Source organism: Oncorhynchus mykiss, chromosome 17 (assembly GCF_013265735.2).
Source record: "Oncorhynchus mykiss isolate Arlee chromosome 17, USDA_OmykA_1.1, whole genome shotgun sequence".
NCBI classification, from domain to species: domain Eukaryota; kingdom Metazoa; phylum Chordata; class Actinopteri; order Salmoniformes; family Salmonidae; genus Oncorhynchus; species Oncorhynchus mykiss.
The window spans coordinates 2,761,694-2,780,896 of NC_048581.1; the positions used below are offsets into that span (position 1 = coordinate 2,761,694).

Consider the following 19,203-nt stretch of genomic DNA (forward strand, 5'->3'; position numbering starts at 1 on the left):
ATCAATTACAACCTGTTCTACCACCAATATCAATTACAACCTGTTCTACCACTAATATCAATTACAACCTGTTCTACCACCAATATCAATTACAACCTGTTCTACCACCAATATCAATTACAACCTGTTCTACCACCAATATCAATTACAACCTGTTCTACCACCAATATCAATTACAACCTGTTCTACCGCCAATATCAATTACAACCTGCTCTACCACCAATATCAATTACAACCTGTTCTACCACCAATATCAATTACAACCTGTTTTATATCAATTACAGCCTGTTTTATATCAATTACAGCCTGTTTTATATCAATTACAACCTGTTTTATATCAATTACAGCCTGTTTTATATCAATTACAACCTGTTTTATATCAATTACAGCCTGTTTTATATCAATTACAACCTGTTTTATATCAATTACAACCTGTTTTATATCAATTACAGCCTGTTTTATATCAATTACAACCTGTTCTACCACCAATATCAATTACAACCTGTTCTACCACCAATATCAATTACAACCTGTTCTACCACCAATATCAATTACAACCTGTTCTACCACTAATATCAATTACAACCTGTTCTACCACCAATATCAATTACAACCTGTTCTACCACCAATATCAATTACAACCTGTTCTACCACCAATATCAATTACAACCTGTTCTACCACTAATATCAATTACAACCTGTTCTACCACCAATATCAATTACAACCTGTTCTACCACCAATATCAATTACAACCTGTTCTACCACCAATATCAATTACAACCTGTTCTACCACCAATATCAATTACAACCTGTTCTACCACCAATATCAATTACAACCTGTTCTACCACCAATATCAATTACAACCTGCTCTACCACCAATATCAATTACAACCTGTTCTACCACCAATATCAATTACAACCTGTTTTATATCAATTACAACCTGTTTTATATCAATTACAACCTGTTTTATATCAATTACAACCTGTTCTACCACCAATATCAATTACAACCTGCTCTACCACCAATATCAATTACAACCTGTTCTACCACCAATATCAATTATAACCTGTTCTACCACCAATATCAATTATAACCTGTTCTACCACCAATATCAATTACAACCTGCTCTACCACCAATATCAATTACAACCTGTTCTACCACTAATATCAATTACAACCTGTTCTACCACCAATATCAATTACAACCTGCTCTACCACCAATATCAATTACAACCTGTTCTACCACCAATATCAATTACAACCTGTTCTACCACCAATATCAATTACAACCTGTTCTACCACCAATATCAATTACAACCTGCTCTACCACCAATATCAATTACAACCTGTTCTACCACCAATATCAATTACAACCTGTTCTACCACCAATATCAATTACAGCCTGTTTTATATCAATTACAGCCTGTTTTATATCAATTACAACCTGTTCTACCACCAATATCAATTACAACCTGTTTTATATCAATATCAATTACAGCCTGTTTTATATCAATTACAACCTGTTCTACCACCAATATCAATTACAGCCTGTTTTATATCAATTACAACCTGTTCTACCACCAATATCAATTACAACCTGTTCTACCACCAATATCAATTACAGCCTGTTTTATATCAATTACAACCTGTTCTACCACCAATATCAATTACAGCCTGTTTTATATCAATTACAACCTGTTTTACCATCAATATCATCAGTGTAGATGAAGGGGAGGAGACAGGTTAAAGAAGGATTTTTAAGCCTTGAGACAACAGAGACATGGATTGTGTGTGTGTGTGCCATTTAGAGGGTGAATGGGCAAGACACAATACTTCAGTGTCTTTGAACGGGGTACGGAAGTAGGTGAAAAGCACACCGGCTCGTGTCAAGAACTGCAACGCTGCAGGGTTTTTTAAAACTCAACAGTTTCCTGTGTTTATCAAGAATGGTCCACCACCAAAAGGACATCCAGACAAATTGACACAGCTGTGGGAAGCATTCATGGGGCAGCAACCCTGTGGAATGCTTTCGACACATTGAAGAGCCTCGATATACAGTGCCTTCGGAAAGTATTCAGACCCATTCACATTGTTACGTTACAGCCTTATTCTAAAATTGATTTAATAAATAAAAATCCTTAGCAATCTAAACGCAAAACCCCAAAATGACAAAGCAAAAACGTTTTTTTTTTAAAAACATTTTTGCAAATGTATTACAAAAAAAAAGCAGAAATACCTTATTTACATAATTATTCAGACCCTTTGCGATGATACTTCGAAATTGATCTCAGATGCAGTCTGTTTCCATTGATCATCCTTGAGAAGTTTCTACAACTTGATTGGAGTCCACCTGTGATCATTTCAATTGATTGGACATGATATGGAAAGACACATACCTAGGGTTGCACATTTTGGGGAATATTCAGAGGTGGAAACTTTCCGAATATATGGGAATTAACGGGAATATATGCAAATGTATATTAATACAGTGGCTGTCACGTTCTGACCTCTTTTTTATGTCTTTGTGTTAGGTTGGTCAGGGCGTGAGTTGGGTTGTCTATGTTCTGTTTTATGTCTTTGTGTTAGGTTGGTCAGGGCGTGAGTTGGGTTGTCTATGTTCTGTTTTATGTCTTTGTGTTGGGTTGGTCAGGGCGTGAGTTGGGTTGTCTATGTTCTGTTTTATGTCTTTGTGTTAGGTTGGTCTGGGTGTGAGTTGGGTTGTCTATGTTCTGTTTTATGTCTTTGTGTTAGGTTGGTCTGGGTGTGAGTTGGGTTGTCTATGTTCTGTTTTAGGTCTTTGTGTTAGGTTGGTCAGGGCGTGAGTTGGGTTGTCTATGTTCTGTTTTATGTCTTTGTGTTGGTTGGTCAGGGCGTGAGTTGGGTTGTCTATGTTCTGTTTTATGTCTTTGTGTTAGGTTGGTCAGGGCGTGAGTTGGGTTGTCTATGTTCTGTTTTATGTCTTTGTGTTAGGTTGGTCAGGGCGTGAGTTGGGTTGTCTATGTTCTTTGTTATGTCTTTGTGTTAGGTTGGTCAGGGCGTGAGTTGGGTTGTCTATGTTCTTTGTTATGTCTTTGTGTTAGGTTGGTCAGGGCGTGAGTTGGGGTGGGTTGTCTATGTTCTGTTTTATGTCTTTGTGTTAGGTTGGTCAGGGCGTGAGTTGGGGTGGGTTGTCTATGTTCTGTTTTATGTCTTTGTGTTAGGTTGGTCAGGGCGTGAGTTGGGGTGGGTTGTCTATGTTCTTTGTTATGTCTTTGTGTTAGGTTGGTCAGGGCGTGAGTTGGGTTGTCTATGTTCTGTTTTATGTCTTTGTGTTAGGTTGGTCAGGGCGTGAGTTGGGGTGGGTTGTCTATGTTCTGTTTTATGTCTTTGTGTTAGGTTGGTCAGGGCGTGAGTTGGGTTGTCTATGTTCTTTTTTCTATGTTATATTTTCTCCGTGTTTGGCCTAGTATGGTTCTCAATCAGAGGCAGGTGTCGTTCGTTGTCTCTGATTGAGAATCATACTTAGGTAGCCTGTTACCACCTGTGTTTGTGGGTGATTATTTTCTGTTTAGTGTTTTCTGCACCTTACAGGACTGTTTTGGTTTTTCACATTGTTATTTTGTATTTCAGTGTTCAGTAATAAAACATCATGAACACATACCACATTGGTCCGATATTTCATACTCGTCGTGAGACGACGAAGACAACCGTTACAGTGGCTCTGCGAAAGTATTCACACCCTTGGCATTTTTCCTATTTTGTTGCCTTACAACCTGACATTAAAATTGATTTTTTGGGGGGGTTTGTATCATTTGAGTTACACAACACCCCTACCACTTTGAAGATGCAAAATATTTTTTATTGTGAAACAAACAAGAAATAACACAAAAAACTAAACTTGAGTGTGCATAACTATTCACCCCCCCCCCCCCCAAAAAAAGTCAATACTTTGTAGAGCCAGCTTTTGCAGCAATTACAGCTGCAAGTCTCTTGGGGTATGTCTCTATAAGCTTGGCACATCTAGCCACTGGGATTTTTTTCCCATTCTTCAAGGCAAAACTGCTCCAGCACCTTCAAGTTGGATGGGTTCAGAAGGTGTACAGCAATCTTTAAGTCATACCACAGATTGTCAATTGGATTGAGGTCTGGGCTTTGACTAGGCCATTCCAAGATATGTAAATGTTTCCCCTTAAACCACTCAAGTGTTGCTTTAGCAGTATGCTTAGGGTCATTGTCCTGCTGGAAGGTGAACCTCCGTCCCAGTCTCAAATATCTGGAAGACTGAAACAGGTTTCCCCCAAGAATTACCCTGTATTTAGCGCCATCCATCATTCCTTCAATCCTGACCAGTTTCCCAGACCCTGCTGATAAAAAACATCAGCATGATGATGCCTCCACCATGCTTCACTGTGGGGATGGTGTTCTTGGGGTGATGAGAGGTGTTGGGTTTGCGCCAGACATAGCGTTTTCCTTGATGGCCAAAAAGCACAATTTTAGTCTCATCTGACCAGAGTACCTTCTTCCATATGTTTGGGGAGTCTCCCACATGCCTTTTGGTGAACTCCAAAAGTGTTTGCTTATTTTCTTCTTTAAGAAATGGCTTTTTTCTGGCCACTCTTCCGTAAAGCCCAGCTCTGTGGAGTGTACGGCTTAAAGTGGTCCTATGGACAGATACTCCAGTCTCCGCTGTGGAGCTTTGCAGATCCTTCAGGATTATCTTTGGTCTCTTTGTTGCCTCTCTGATTAATGCCCTCCTTGCCTGGTCTGTGAGTTTTGGTGAGCGGCCCTCTCTTGGCAGGTTTGTTGTGGTGCCATACTCTTTTCTTTTTACAACAATGGATTTAATGGTGCTCCGTGGGATGTTCAAAGTTTTGTATATTTTTTATAAACCAACCTTATTCTGTTCCTATCCACAACTTTGTCCCTGACCTGTTTGGAGAGCTCCTTGGTCTTCATGGTGTCACTTTGGGGGTGAATAACATATGCATGCACTACTTTTCTGTATTTTTAAAAATGTATTTAATTTCAAAACATGTTATTTTTTAAATTTCACTTCGCCAATTTGGACTATTTTGTGTTTATGTCCATTACATGAAATCCAAATAAAAATCTATTTAAATTACAGGTTGTAATGCAACAAAATAGGAAAAACGCCAAGGGGGATGAATACTTTTGCAAGGCGCTGTACCATTTAAATGTAGATGTTTTTTGCATTAGATATATTTACCATGTTATATTATATATTATGTTATACCTTATCATAAGTAGACATAATTACAAATTATTAAATCCTTCCAATATAAATAAAAATAAAAAAACAATTTAGTACTGAATTAAACTTTAATTAAATGAGTTGACTCTTCACATGGAATGATTTCACTGAACAACAAAGGAATGATCCCCAATGATCCATCGCATCTCCCAAAAATGTTTTCATCATACATCTGTAAAATGATAGTCTAGAAACTAAAGCTTTGGTTGTTTTCCTCTCAGGCTTCCATGTCTTCTCCCTGGACCTCCTCAATGTCCACCTACTGAACATCAGACTCTCAGGCTTCCATGTCTTCTCCCTGGACCTCCTCAATGTCCACCTACTGAACATCAGACTCTGAAGGCCTCATCTTCACTGTCACTTTCCAACCTTGTTGAGGATGGCTCGTTGTCAGGCTCAAAAAGCCTCAAATTTGCCCGGATGGCCACACATTTTTCAACCATTGTATTGGTCAGCCTGTTGCATGGTTTGGTGTGTGTGTTCCCAAACAAGGACCAGTTGCACTCTGTGGGGGCTGATGTTGGTGGGATTTGGAGGATGATGGAGGCAACAGGGGAAAGAGCCTCAGATCCACAAAGGTGGCTGATGAGATATGTTGGCACAACTGCCATATTGCATCTCCATCCCAAAGCCCTTCCTTGGAAGTGAACTTCGCCAGACTGCCAAGAACCTTTCCCTCATCCAGGCCAAGGTGGTGAGACACAGTAGTGATGACACCATAGGCATTGTTGATCTCTGCACCAGACAGGATGCTCTTGCCAGCATACTTGGGGTCCAACATGTACGCTGCGGCGTGTTTGGGCTTCAGGCAGAAGTCTTCACGCTTTTTGATGTATTTCAGAACTGCAGTTTCCTCTGCTTGGAGCAACAGTGAAGTGGGCAGGGCAGTACGGATTTATTCTCTTACATCTGCAAGCAGAGTCTGAACATCAGACAGGATGGCATTGTCTCCCTCAATCCGTGCAATGGCTACTGCTATAGGTTTCAGGCTGCTTACCTCTCTCTCCCAAAATGCATCACCCAGGAACATCCTCTTGATGGGGTTGTCCATATCGGCAGACTGTGATATGGCCATTTCTTGGAGAGACTCCTTCCCCTCCAGGAGACTGTCAAACATGATGACAACACCACCCCAACGGATGTTGCTGGGCAGCTTCAATGTGGTGCTCTTATTCTTCTCACTTTGCTTGGTGAGGTAGATTGCTGCTATAACTTGATGACCCTTCACATGCCTAACCATTTCCTTGGCTCTCTTGTAGAGTGTATCCCTTGTTTTCAGTGCCATGATGTCATTGAGGAGCATATTCAATGCCATGAGCAGCGCAGCCAATGGGTGTGATGTGAGGGTTGGACTCCTCCACGTTCGCAGCATTGTCTGTCGCCAGTGTAAAATACCTTCTGTGGTCCAAGGTCATTGATGACTGCCTTCAGCTCATCTGCAATGTAGAGACCGGTGTGTCTGTTGTCCCTTGTGTCTGTGCTTGCTTGACCTTCACTTGAACTCTGTTGAACTCTACATTCAGCAAATGAGTAGATAAAGCATGTCTGGTTGGAGGGGTGTATGCTGGGCGAAGAACATTCAAAAATATCATCCAATACACATTGCCTGTGAGCATCAGAGGTGAACCAGTTGCATACACAGCTCGAGCAGGACATTCATCAGCATTTCTCTGAATATGTTCCTCCATTGAGTCAAAAATACTTCTGATTCCAGGAGGACCATGAGCTGTTGACTATCGATAAGGTGTCTGATTCTTCATTTTCACCTCGAATAGAAGTAGAGGGACTTTTGTCAGAGGTTGCTTGTTGTGAGCGCTGAGGGAACTTTATGCACTTGTCCAGATGATTCTGCATCTTTGTTGCATTCTTTACATACGATTTGGCAGAGTATTTGCAAATGTACACCGTTTGTCCTTCTACATTGGCTGCAGTGTGTCACGACTTCCGCCGAAGTTGGCTCTCCTGCCTGTTCGGGTGGTGCTCGGCGGTCGTCGTCAGAATATATTCACCCCACCCAGTATTGTAATCAAAACTTACCAGAAAGCATGTAGTCCTTGGCTCAGACAGTGTAGTAGTGTGGGCTCAATAGCATCTCATTAGTGTGCAATATCTTGAGAATCAGCTGAAAATGTGATGGAAGAATGCACTGTGCATGCAGAGGGTTGCAATTCCATTGAAATTGGGGATAGTTTTAGCAAAATATGCCACAAGACCTAGAATTACCTTATGTGTATCCCACAAAAAAGGTCCACCGTTATAAGCTAACTTTTTTGATGAATTTAAGTCAAATTCCCGGGCTCAACTTCCAATGGAACATTTACCGGAAAGTTTCCGACCCTGTTTTGAAAATAAGAATCTAAAATATATTTAGATTTGTTTACCACTTTTTTGGTTACTACATGATTCCATGTATGTTATTTCATAGTTTTATGAAGCTGGTGGAGAGAATGCCAAGAGTGTGCAAAGATGTCATCAAGGCAACAGGTGGCTACTTTGAAAAATCTAACATATATTTGTAATTGTTTAACACTTTTTTGGTTACTACTTGATTCCATGTATGTTATTTCATAGTTTTGATGTCTTCACTATTATTCTACAATGTAGAAAATAGTAAAAATAAAGAAAAACCCTTGAATGAGTAGGTGTGTCCAAACTTTTGACTGGTACTGCATATATCCTGTGTGTCTCTAGGAAGGGAATCTGTCTGGGTGTTATAATATATATATATATACAATGTGTGTCTCTAGGAAGGGAATCTGTCTGGGTGTTATAATATATATATATATATATATATATATATATATATATATATATATATATATATATATATATATATATATAATGTGTGTCTCTAGGAAGGGAATCTGTCTGGGTGTTATAATATATATATATATATATATAATGTGTGTCTCTAGGAGGAGGAATCTGTCTGGGTGTTATAATATATATATATATATAATGTGTGTCTCTAAGAGGAGGAATCTGGCTGGGTGTTATAATATATATATATATAATGTGTGTCTCTAGTAAGGGAATCTGGCTGCGTGTCCTAAAGTGCACAGCAGCAAATTTCACGACCGGGTTCCAACTGCCTCTGGAAGCAACGTCCCCTTGTCCATCTGTTGGCCGCGATCAAAACGCAACGCAATCTACACCGGTCATAGAAGGATAAATAAAATGCATTTACTCAATAAAGTTAATGGAAATATGTTGTTCATCTTTTAAAAAAAAATATATATATATACACTGCTCAAAAAAAATAAAGGGAACACTAAAATAACACATCCTAGATCTGAATGAATTAAATATTCTTATTAAATACTTTTTTCTTTACATAGTTGAATGTGCTGACAACAAAATCACACTAAAATGATCAATGGAAATCAAATTTATCAACCCATGGAGGTCTGGATTTGGAGTCACACTCAAAATTAAAGTGGAAAACCACACTACAGGCTGATCCAGCTTTGATGTAATGTCCTTAAAACAAGTCAAAATGAGGCTCAGTAGTGTGTGTGGCCTCCGCGTGCCTGTATGACTAAATGTTGCTGCTGTTGAAAGAAGCGTTCTAATACACCTAATATCGTCTAAAGAGCTTTATTGGTTCGTCTATTTTGTCTAGCAAGCTACCGAGGTGTCTGACTAACTGTTGCTGCTGATGAAAGAAGCGTTCCGTCCACTCCCTACAACGCCTGGGCTCCTGATGAGGTGGCGGATGGTCTCCTGAGGGATCTCCTCCCAGACCTGGACCAAAGCATGCTAACCATCATGTCTCGCTCCATCCACCACGTTGCACCACAGACTGTCCAGGAGTTGGCGGATGGAGCGAGACATGATGTCCCAGATGTGCTCAATTGGATTCAGGTCTGGGGAACGGGCAGGCCAGTCCATAGCATCAATGCCTTCCTCTTGCAGGAACTGCTGACACACTCCAGCCACATGAGGTCTAGCGTTGTCTTGCATTAGGAGGAACCCAGGGCCAACCGCACCAGCATATGGTCTCACAAGGGGTCTGAGGATCTCATCTCGGTACCTAATGGCAGTCAGGCTACCTCTGGCGAGCACATGGAGGGCTGTGCGGCCCCCCAAAGAAATGCCACCCCACACCATGACTGACCCACCGCCAAACCGGTCATGCTGGAGGATGTTGCAGGCAGCAGAACGTTCTCCACGGCGTCTCCAGACTCTGTCACGTGCTCAGTGTGAACCTGCTTTCATCTGTGAAGAGGACAGGGCGCCAGTGGCGAATTTGCCAATCTTGGTATTCTCTGGCAAATGCCAAACGTCCTGCACGGTGTTGGGCTGTAAGCACAACCCCCACCTGTGGACATCGGGCTCTCATTCCACACTCATGGAGTCTGTTTCTGACATGCACATTTGTGGCCTGCTGGAGGTCATTTTGCAGGGCTCTGGCAGTGCTCCTCCTTGCACAAAGGCGGAGGTAGCAGTCCTACTGCTGGGTTGTTGCCCTCCTACGGCCTCCTCCACGTCTCCTGATGTACTGGCCTGTCTCCTGGTAGCGCCTCCATGCTCTGGACACTACGCTGACAGACACAGCAAACCTTCTTGCCACAGCTCGCATTGATGTGCCATCCTGGATGAGCTGCATTACCTGAGCCACTTTTGTGGGTTGTAGACTCCGTCTCATGCTACCACTAGAGTGAAAGCACCGCCAGCATTCAAAAGTGACCAAAACATCAGCCAGGAAGCATAGGAACTGAGAAGTGGTCTGGTCACCACCTGCAGAACCACTCCTTTATTGGGGGTGTCTTGCTAATTACCTATAATTTCCATCTGTTGTCTATTCCATTTGCACAACAGCATGTGAAATTTATTGTCAATCAGTGTTGCTTCCTAAGTGGACAGTTTGATTTCACAGAAGTGTGATTGACTTGGAGTTACATTGTGTTGTTTAAGTGTTCCCTTTATTTTTTTAGCAGTATATATATATAACTGTTTTATAAAGAAAGAAGACAGTCAAACCCGTGTTCATTAACAGAACATTCCAGATCACTCCTCTCCACGTCATCCTTAAGAACAGCCCTTAGAACATTAACTAACAGAACGTTCCAGATCACTCCTCTCCACGTCATCCTTAAGAACAGCCCTTAGAACATTAACTAACAGAACGTTCCAGATCACATCGTCCTTAAGAACAGCCCTTAGTGTGTTAGAACATTAACTAACAGAACGTTCCAGATCACAATGATCCTTCCTCGTCTCGATTCTGTCCTCTTCATCATTTGAAATCAGACATGAGTTGGCTGTAATATGATATGGTATCATAGATATTTAAAATCAGATCAGTCTTATAACTGAACGACGACGGACCTAACACTAACCCGATTTGATATTTAATCATGTTAATTAATTATGTTTTTTTAAATAATAACTTTTCTCTCATGGGATGTCGAGTACAGAGACAGAGCAAAAGCACTACAGAGATATTCAGAGACGGTTTAAAAATAAATAAAAGCATCTTATCCATTAACGTTTTGTTGACTCTTTTGTAGCTTTTTCCAATTCCGACAGTACAGAACAACATATCCAAGAGTGTAATATCCTTTTAAAATCACACGTTAGTTCAACAACTTCAGAGTTTGTGTCCCTGGTGTTAATCAGATCAATGTCCCTGTTTTATAAGATAGTACTCACTGTATTTACTGGTGTTAATCAGATCAATGTCCCTGTTTTATAAGATAGTACTCACTGTAATTACTGGTGTTAATCAGATCTCCAGTCTTCTGTTCTTCTTCGTCCTCCAATGTGACAGTAATCTCCCCCTCTTCCTTCCCTCCAAAAACGTCTTCCTCTTCTTTCACTGTAACAGTCATCTCCCCCTCCTCTTCCTCCTTCTCTCCAAAAACGTCTTCCTCTTCTTTCACTGTAACAGTCATCTCCCTCTCCTCTTCCTCCTTCTCTCCAAAAACGTCTTCCTCTTCTTTCACTGTAAAAGTCATCTCCCCCTCCTCTTCCTCCTTCTCTCCAAAAACGTCTTCCTCTTCTTTCACTGTGACAGTCTTCTCCCCCTGCTTTATTCCAAAAACTGCAGCCTCCTCTTTCTCTTCCTTCTCCTCCTCTTCTTTCACGGTAGTCAACATCCTCCTCCTCTTTCACTCTGAAAGCGTCTTCCTCTTCTCCTTTCACTGTAACAGCCTCCTCTTCCTCCTCGAAACCCTCTTTCTCCGTCTAGCAGACCTCTTATTTAGCAACTGGGGGAGAGTAGCTTTGTGACTTTATGGTCGATGATGTTAGCAAGCTAGCTAGTTAGCGTTAGCCTAGTCCTACTGCTAAGTTAACCAGCTAGCTAGAGAATCTAACAACGTTAAATATTATATTAAATGTAATAACAGCTTGATGACAACAACAAAAAATGTGTGTTTTAAAACAACAGTGGCTTATATATACGCCAGAAAGCTTCTAAAGAGCTCCAATATTTCGGCCCTGTTGGCTAGTAAGCTCCCGAGGTGGCTGAACCGTTCATGTTGATGACGCGCTCTGTCCACTAGATTATACGTCAGCCTCCGGCAGAGTCGCCTGAAAGACGCACATCGCCATCTGCTGACTGGAGTGAGAAACGCAATTGAGAGAAGTTTTATTTTATTTCGATAAAAAAATTATGTCATGTTTTTTCATGAAATAATATTATTGTATTTAGACGTACAAAGGAAAAGCGTGTGTGTTTGATTGATTGGTGCTGATTTGAAATGAGTGAGATGATAGTGCAAAACAATCCTAACTGCAGCTCCAGGCCCTGGTATATCATCACACTGTACAAACCTAACTGTATCTCCAGCTCCCCCCCCTCATTCTGATACTGACCAGAACTCTGTATTTATAATACCAGTTTATTATACACCCCCCCCATTCTGATACTGACCAGAACTCTGTATTTATAATACCAGTTTATTATACACCCCCCCCCCCCCCATTCTGATACTGACCAGAACTCTGTATTTATAATACCAGTTTATTATACCCCCCCCCCCCCCCCCCATTCTGATACTGACCAGAACTCTGTATTTATAATACCAGTTTATTATACCCCCCCCCCCCATTCTGATACTGACCAGAACTCTGTATTTATAATACCAGTTTATTATACCCCCCCCCCCCCCCATTCTGATACTGACCAGAACTCTGTATTTATAATACCAGTTTATTATACACCCCCCCCCCCCCCATTCTGATACTGACCAGAACTCTGTATTTATAATACCAGTTTATTATACCCCCCCCCCCCATTCTGATACTGACCAGAACTCTGTATTTATAATACCAGTTTATTATACCCCCCCCCCCCATTCTGATACTGACCAGAACTCTGTATTTATAATACCAGTTTATTATCCCCCCCGCCCCACCCCATTCTGATACTGACCAGAACTCTGTATTTATAATACCAGTTTATTATACCCCCCCCCCCATCCTGATACTGACCAGAACTCTGTATTTATAATACCAGTTTATTATACACCCCCCCCCCCCATTCTGATACTGACCAGAACTCTGTATTTATAATACCAGTTTATTATACACCCCCCCCCCCATTCTGATACTGACCAGGACTCTGTATTTATAATACCAGTTTATTATACCCCCCCCCCCCCATCCTGATACTGACCAGAACTCTGTATTTATAATACCAGTTTATTATACACCCCCCCCCCCCCCCATTCTGATACTGACCAGAACTCTGTATTTATAATACCAGTTTATTATACCCCCCCCCCCCCCATTCTGATACTGGCCAGAACTCTGTATTTATAATACCAGTTTATTATACCCCCCCCCCCCCCCCATTCTGATACTGACCAGAACTCTGTATTTATAATACCAGTTTATTATACCCCCCCATTCTGATACTGCCCAGAACTCTGTATTTATAATACCAGTTTATTACACCCCCCCCCCCTTTCTGATACTGACCAGAACTCTGTATTTATAATACCAGTTTATTATACACCCCCCCCATTCTGATACTGACCAGAACTCTGTATTTATAGTACCAGTTTATTATACCCCCTCCCCCCCATTCTGATACTGACCAGAACTCTGTATTTATAATACCAGTTTATTATACCCCCCCCCCCCCCCCCATTCTGATACTGACCAGAACTCTGTATTTATAATACCAGTTTATTATACCCCCCCATTCTGATACTGACCAGAACTCTGTATTTATAATACCAGTTTATTACACCCCCCCCCCCCATTTTGATACTGACCAGAACTCTGTATTTATAATACCAGTTTATTATACCCCCTCCCCCCCCATTCTGATACTGACCAGAACTCTGTATTTATAATACCAGTTTATTATACACCCCCCCCCCCATTCTGATACTGACCAGAACTCTGTATTTATAATACCAGTTTATTATACACCCCCCCCCCCCCCATTCTGATACTGACCAGAACTCTGTATTTATAATACCAGTTTATTACACACCCCCCCCCCATTCTGATACTGACCAGAACTCTGTATTTATAATACCAGTTTATTATACCCCCCCCCCCCATTCTGATACTGACCAGAACTCTGTATTTATAATACCAGTTTATTATACACCCCGCACCCCATTCTGATACTGACCAGAACTCTGTATTTATAATACCAGTTTATTATACACCCCCCCCATTCTGATACTGACCAGAACTCTGTATTTATAATACCAGTTTATTACACCCCCCCCCCCCCATTTTGATACTGACCAGAACTCTGTATTTATAATACCAGTTTATTATACCCCCTCCCCCCCCATTCTGATACTGACCAGAACTCTGTATTTATAATACCAGTTTATTATACACCCCCCCCCCCCATTCTGATACTGACCAGAACTCTGTATTTATAATACCAGTTTATTATACACCCCCCCCCCCCCCATTCTGATACTGACCAGAACTCTGTATTTATAATACCAGTTTATTACACACCCCCCCCCCATTCTGATACTGACCAGAACTCTGTATTTATAATACCAGTTTATTATACCCCCCCCCCCCCATTCTGATACTGACCAGAACTCTGTATTTATAATACCAGTTTATTATACACCCCGCCCCCCATTCTGATACTGACCAGAACTCTGTATTTATAATACCAGTTTATTATACACCCCCCCCATTCTGATACTGACCAGAACTCTGTATTTATAATACCAGTTTATTACACACCCCCCCCCCCCATTCTGATACTGACCAGAACTCTGTATTTATAATACCAGTTCATTATACCCCCCCCCCCCCCCCCCATTCTGATACTGACCAGAACTCTGTATTTATAATACCAGTCTATTATACACCCCCCCCCCCCCCATTCTGATACTGACCAGAACTCTGTATTTATAATACCAGTTTATTATACACCCCCCCCCCCCCCATTCTGATACTGACCAGAACTCTGTATTTATAATACCAGTTTATTATACCCCCCCCCCCCCCCATTCTGATACTGACCAGAACTCTGTATTTATAATACCAGTTTATTATACACCCCCCCCCCCCCCCCATTCTGATACTGACCAGAACTCTGTATTTATAATACCAGTTTATTATACACCCCCCCCCCCCATTCTGATACTGACCAGAACTCTGTATTTATAATACCAGTTTATTATACACCCCCCCCATTCTGATACTGACCAGAACTCTGTATTTATAATACCAGTTTATTATACACCCCCCCCCCCCATTCTGATACTGACCAGAACTCTGTATTTATAATACCAGTTCATTATACCCCCCCCCCCCCATTCTGATACTGGCCAGAACTCTGTATTTATAATACCAGTTTATTATACACCCCCCCCCCCCATTCTGATACTGACCAGAACTCTGTATTTATAATACCAGTTTATTATACCCCCCCCCCATTCTGATACTGGCCAGAACTCTGTATTTATAATACCAGTTTATTATACACCCCCCCCATTCTGATACTGACCAGAACTCGGTATTTATAATACCAGTTTATTATACCCCCCCCCATTCTGATACTGACCAGAACTCTGTATTTATAATACCAGTTTATTATACCCCCCCCCCCCCCCATTCTGATACTGACCAGAACTCTGTATTTATAATACCAGTTCATTATACCCCCCCCCCCCCCCCCCCCCCATTCTGATACTGGCCAGAACTCTGTATTTATAATACCAGTTTATTATACCCCCTCCCCCCCCCCATTCTGATACTGACCAGACCTCTGTATTTATAATACCAATTTATTATACACCCCCCCCCATTCTGATACTGACCAGAACTCTGTATTTATAATACCAGTTTATTATACACCCCCCCCATTCTGATACTGACCAGAACTCTGTATTTATAATACCAGTTTATTATAACACCCCCCCCCCCCCCATTCTGATACTGACCAGAACTCTGTATTTATAATACCAGTTTATTATACCCCCCCCCCCCATTCTGATACTGACCAGAACTCTGTATTTATAATACCAGTTTATTATACACCCCCCCCCCCCCATTCTGATACTGACCAGAACTCTGTATTTATAATACCAGTTTATTATACACCCCCCCCATTCTGATACTGACCAGAACTCTGTATTTATAATACCAGTTTATTATACCTCCCCCCCCCATTCTGATACTGACCAGAACTCTGTATTTATAATACCAGTTTATTATACACCCCCCCCCACATTCTGATACTGACCAGAACTCTGTATTTATAATACCAGTTTATTATACACCCCCCCCCCCATTCTGATACTGACCAGAACTCTGTATTTATAATACCAGTTTATTACACCCCCCCCCCCCATTCTGATACTGACCAGAACTCTGTATTTATAATACCAGTTTATTATACCCCCCCCCCCCATTCTGATACTGACCAGAACTCTGTATTTATAATACCAGTTTATTATACCCCCCCCCCCCCATTCTGATACTGACCAGAACTCTGTATTTATAATACCAGTTTATTATACACCCCCCCCCCCCATTCTGATACTGACCAGAACTCTGTATTTATAATACCAGTTCATTATACCCCCCCCCCCCCCCCATTCTGATACTGACCAGAACTCTGTATTTATAATACCAGTTTATTATACACCCCCCCCCCTCATTCTGATACTGACCAGAACTCTGTATTTATAATACCAGTTCATTATACCCCCCCCCCCCCCCCCCATTCTGATACTGACCAGAACTCTGTATTTATAATACCAGTTTATTATACACCCCCCTCATTCTGATACTGACCAGAACTCTGTATTTATAATACCAGTTTATTATACCCCCCCCCCCCATTCTGATACTGACCAGAACTCTGTATTTATAATACCAGTTTATTATACACCCCCCCCCCCCCCCATTCTGATACTGACCAGAACTCTGTATTTATAATACCAGTTTATTATACCCCCCCCTCCCCCCCATTCTGATACTGACCAGAACTCTGTATTTATAATACCAGTTTATTATACCCCCCCCCCCCATTCTGATACTGACCAGAACTCTGTATTTATAATACCAGTTTATTATACCCCCCCCCCCCCCATTCTGATACTGACCAGAACTCTGTATTTATAATACCAGTTTATTATACCCCCCCCCCCCCCCCATTCTGATACTGACCAGAACTCTGTATTTATAATACCAGTTTATTATACCCCCCCCCCCCCCATTCTGATACTGACCAGAACTCTGTATTTATAATACCAGTTTATTATACCCCCCCCCCCCCCCATTCTGATACTGACCAGAACTCTGTATTTATAATACCAGTTTATTATACCCCCCCCCCCATTCTGATACTGACCAGAACTCTGTATTTATAATACCAGTTTATTATACCCCCCCCCCCCCCATTCTGATACTGACCAGAACTCTGTATTTATAATACCAGTTTATTATACCCCCCCCCCCCCATTCTGATACTGACCAGAACTCTGTATTTATAATACCAGTTTATTATACACCCCCCCCCCCCCCATTCTGATACTGACCAGAACTCTGTATTTATAATACCAGTTTATTATACCCCCCCCCCCCATTCTGATACTGACCAGAACTCTGTATTTATAATACCAGTTTATTATACACACCCCCCCCCCCATTCTGATACTGACCAGAACTCTGTATTTATAATACCAGTTTATTATACCCCCCCCCCCCCATTCTGATACTGACCAGAACTCTGTATTTATAATACCAGTTTATTATACCCCCCCCCCCCCCCCCCCCATTCTGATACTGACCAGAACTCTGTATTTATAATACCAGTTTATTATACACCCCCCCCCCCCCCATTCTGATACTGACCAGAACTCTGTATTTATAATACCAGTTTATTATACACCCCCCCCCCCCCCCCCATTCTGATACTGACCAGAACTCTGTATTTATAATACCAGTTTATTATACACCCCCCCCCCCCCATTCTGATACTGACCAGAACTCTGTATTTATAATACCAGTTTATTATACCCCCCCCCCCCCCCCATATTTGTAAACAATATAGTTGAACAACAACAAAAGTCTGTTTGTTTCATAAACAATAATTATTACTAAATGTTACATGAATTGTAAATATGAAATATCAAAACCAAATGTACCACTACTTTGTTAATATTTATTGGCAATACTTCACTTAATGGTGAGGCATGGAATAATAAAACATGTATATTTTGTCAGGCTGAATGTTTGAAATATGAGGTGATTTGAGTCATGCTTCTTCCGTAGTGGAATAAACACAATTAGCACATGTGTGTTGTCAAGAAATACTGGAGTGATGTTAACCAAATTGTTCATAGACCGTACATTTAAATCAAGTTGTTTTCAAGTCGTTGAAACAACCTGAAAAATAAGTATTTTTAACAAAAAAGACGTATTTTGGACGCCGGGCAAAGTCTTCTGTCCAATGACATGTTGCTAGATGGGATAGCCCCAACGTCAAAACAGTTTTAACGTTTCCAAATCAATAACCAATATGCAGAAACAGTTTGTGATATATTGAAATCCTAAATATAAAATGTGCTATCTACACAAACACAATAGGATCCATATTGCTTGTAAATGTTATTAACTGCCCAAGCACCAAAAACGCTGTTGTTTTGACACGAGGCCATAACTCACTGATACGGGTCGCTAAAATAAAGGAACGCAACATTTATTTGTCATCACTCACATCGATGTCGTGTTGAAATCAATCGTGCCGAGAGGAGAGAGATGAGGTTGCACGTCCTGTTAAAACTAACACGTCCTGTTAAAACTAACAGCTCAAAAACCACACGGAATCTGGGAATAATGAGTACATCACTGGTTAGAGGACAACTCGTAGAAAACAGATCGCTACATTTTGAAGTGTTGCATTTTGATTCAAGTGGGTCACCAACGCGGTAAGTGTAACGCAACACTTTTTCTTAAATCACATCAATAGTAACTCTTTAATTCGACATTGTTGGAAGAGATAGAGACCCTGTCACAACAAAGATCCTAAACGGTCAAATAAAGATCTAGCCATCTGACTTTGCACCAGAGATGTTTATTGAAACTCCCCAAAGAATATATAATAATACAAGAAAGTGCCTAAATAAAAGGTGAAAACAAAAGAACAGTTTGGTCCTCAGGCCATCGTCAGTGTGAATAGAACCCAGGCTTCTAATTTCAGTGATAATTACATGTCACATGATCTCATGCCATCATCAGTGTGAATAGAACCCAGGCTTCTATTTAAATGATAATTACATGTCACATGATCTCAGGCCATCGTCAGTGTGAATAGAACCCAGGCTTCTATTTAAATGATAATTACATGTCACATGATCTCATGCCATCATCACTGTGAATAGGCCCCAGGCTTCTATTTAAATTATAATTACGTCACATGATGGTGCCAAGAAAACGCATCAGAACATCTATAAATCAGTACCTAGTACAACAGAATGCATGCTCTACATTATATACCA

The 19,203-nt window shown here is 41.1% G+C and overlaps 1 protein-coding gene across 2 annotated transcripts in view; it reads right to left on the bottom strand.

Moving 5' to 3' along the window:
• Window positions 1–11,754, bottom strand: part of LOC110511979 (zinc finger protein 678) — a 32,353-nt gene extending 20,599 nt beyond the window's left edge. The window contains exon 1 of one of the 2 annotated variants that reach the window (XM_036948597.1): window positions 10,965–11,144. In XM_036948597.1, the coding sequence (XP_036804492.1) occupies window positions 10,965–11,088 (124 nt within the window). In that variant the 5' untranslated portion in view covers window positions 11,089–11,144. Of the gene's footprint in view, window positions 1–10,964 lie in introns of both variants that reach the window. The other variant, XM_036948595.1, reaches the window with a different exon arrangement.
• Window positions 11,755–19,203: the final 7,449 nt, after the last annotated feature.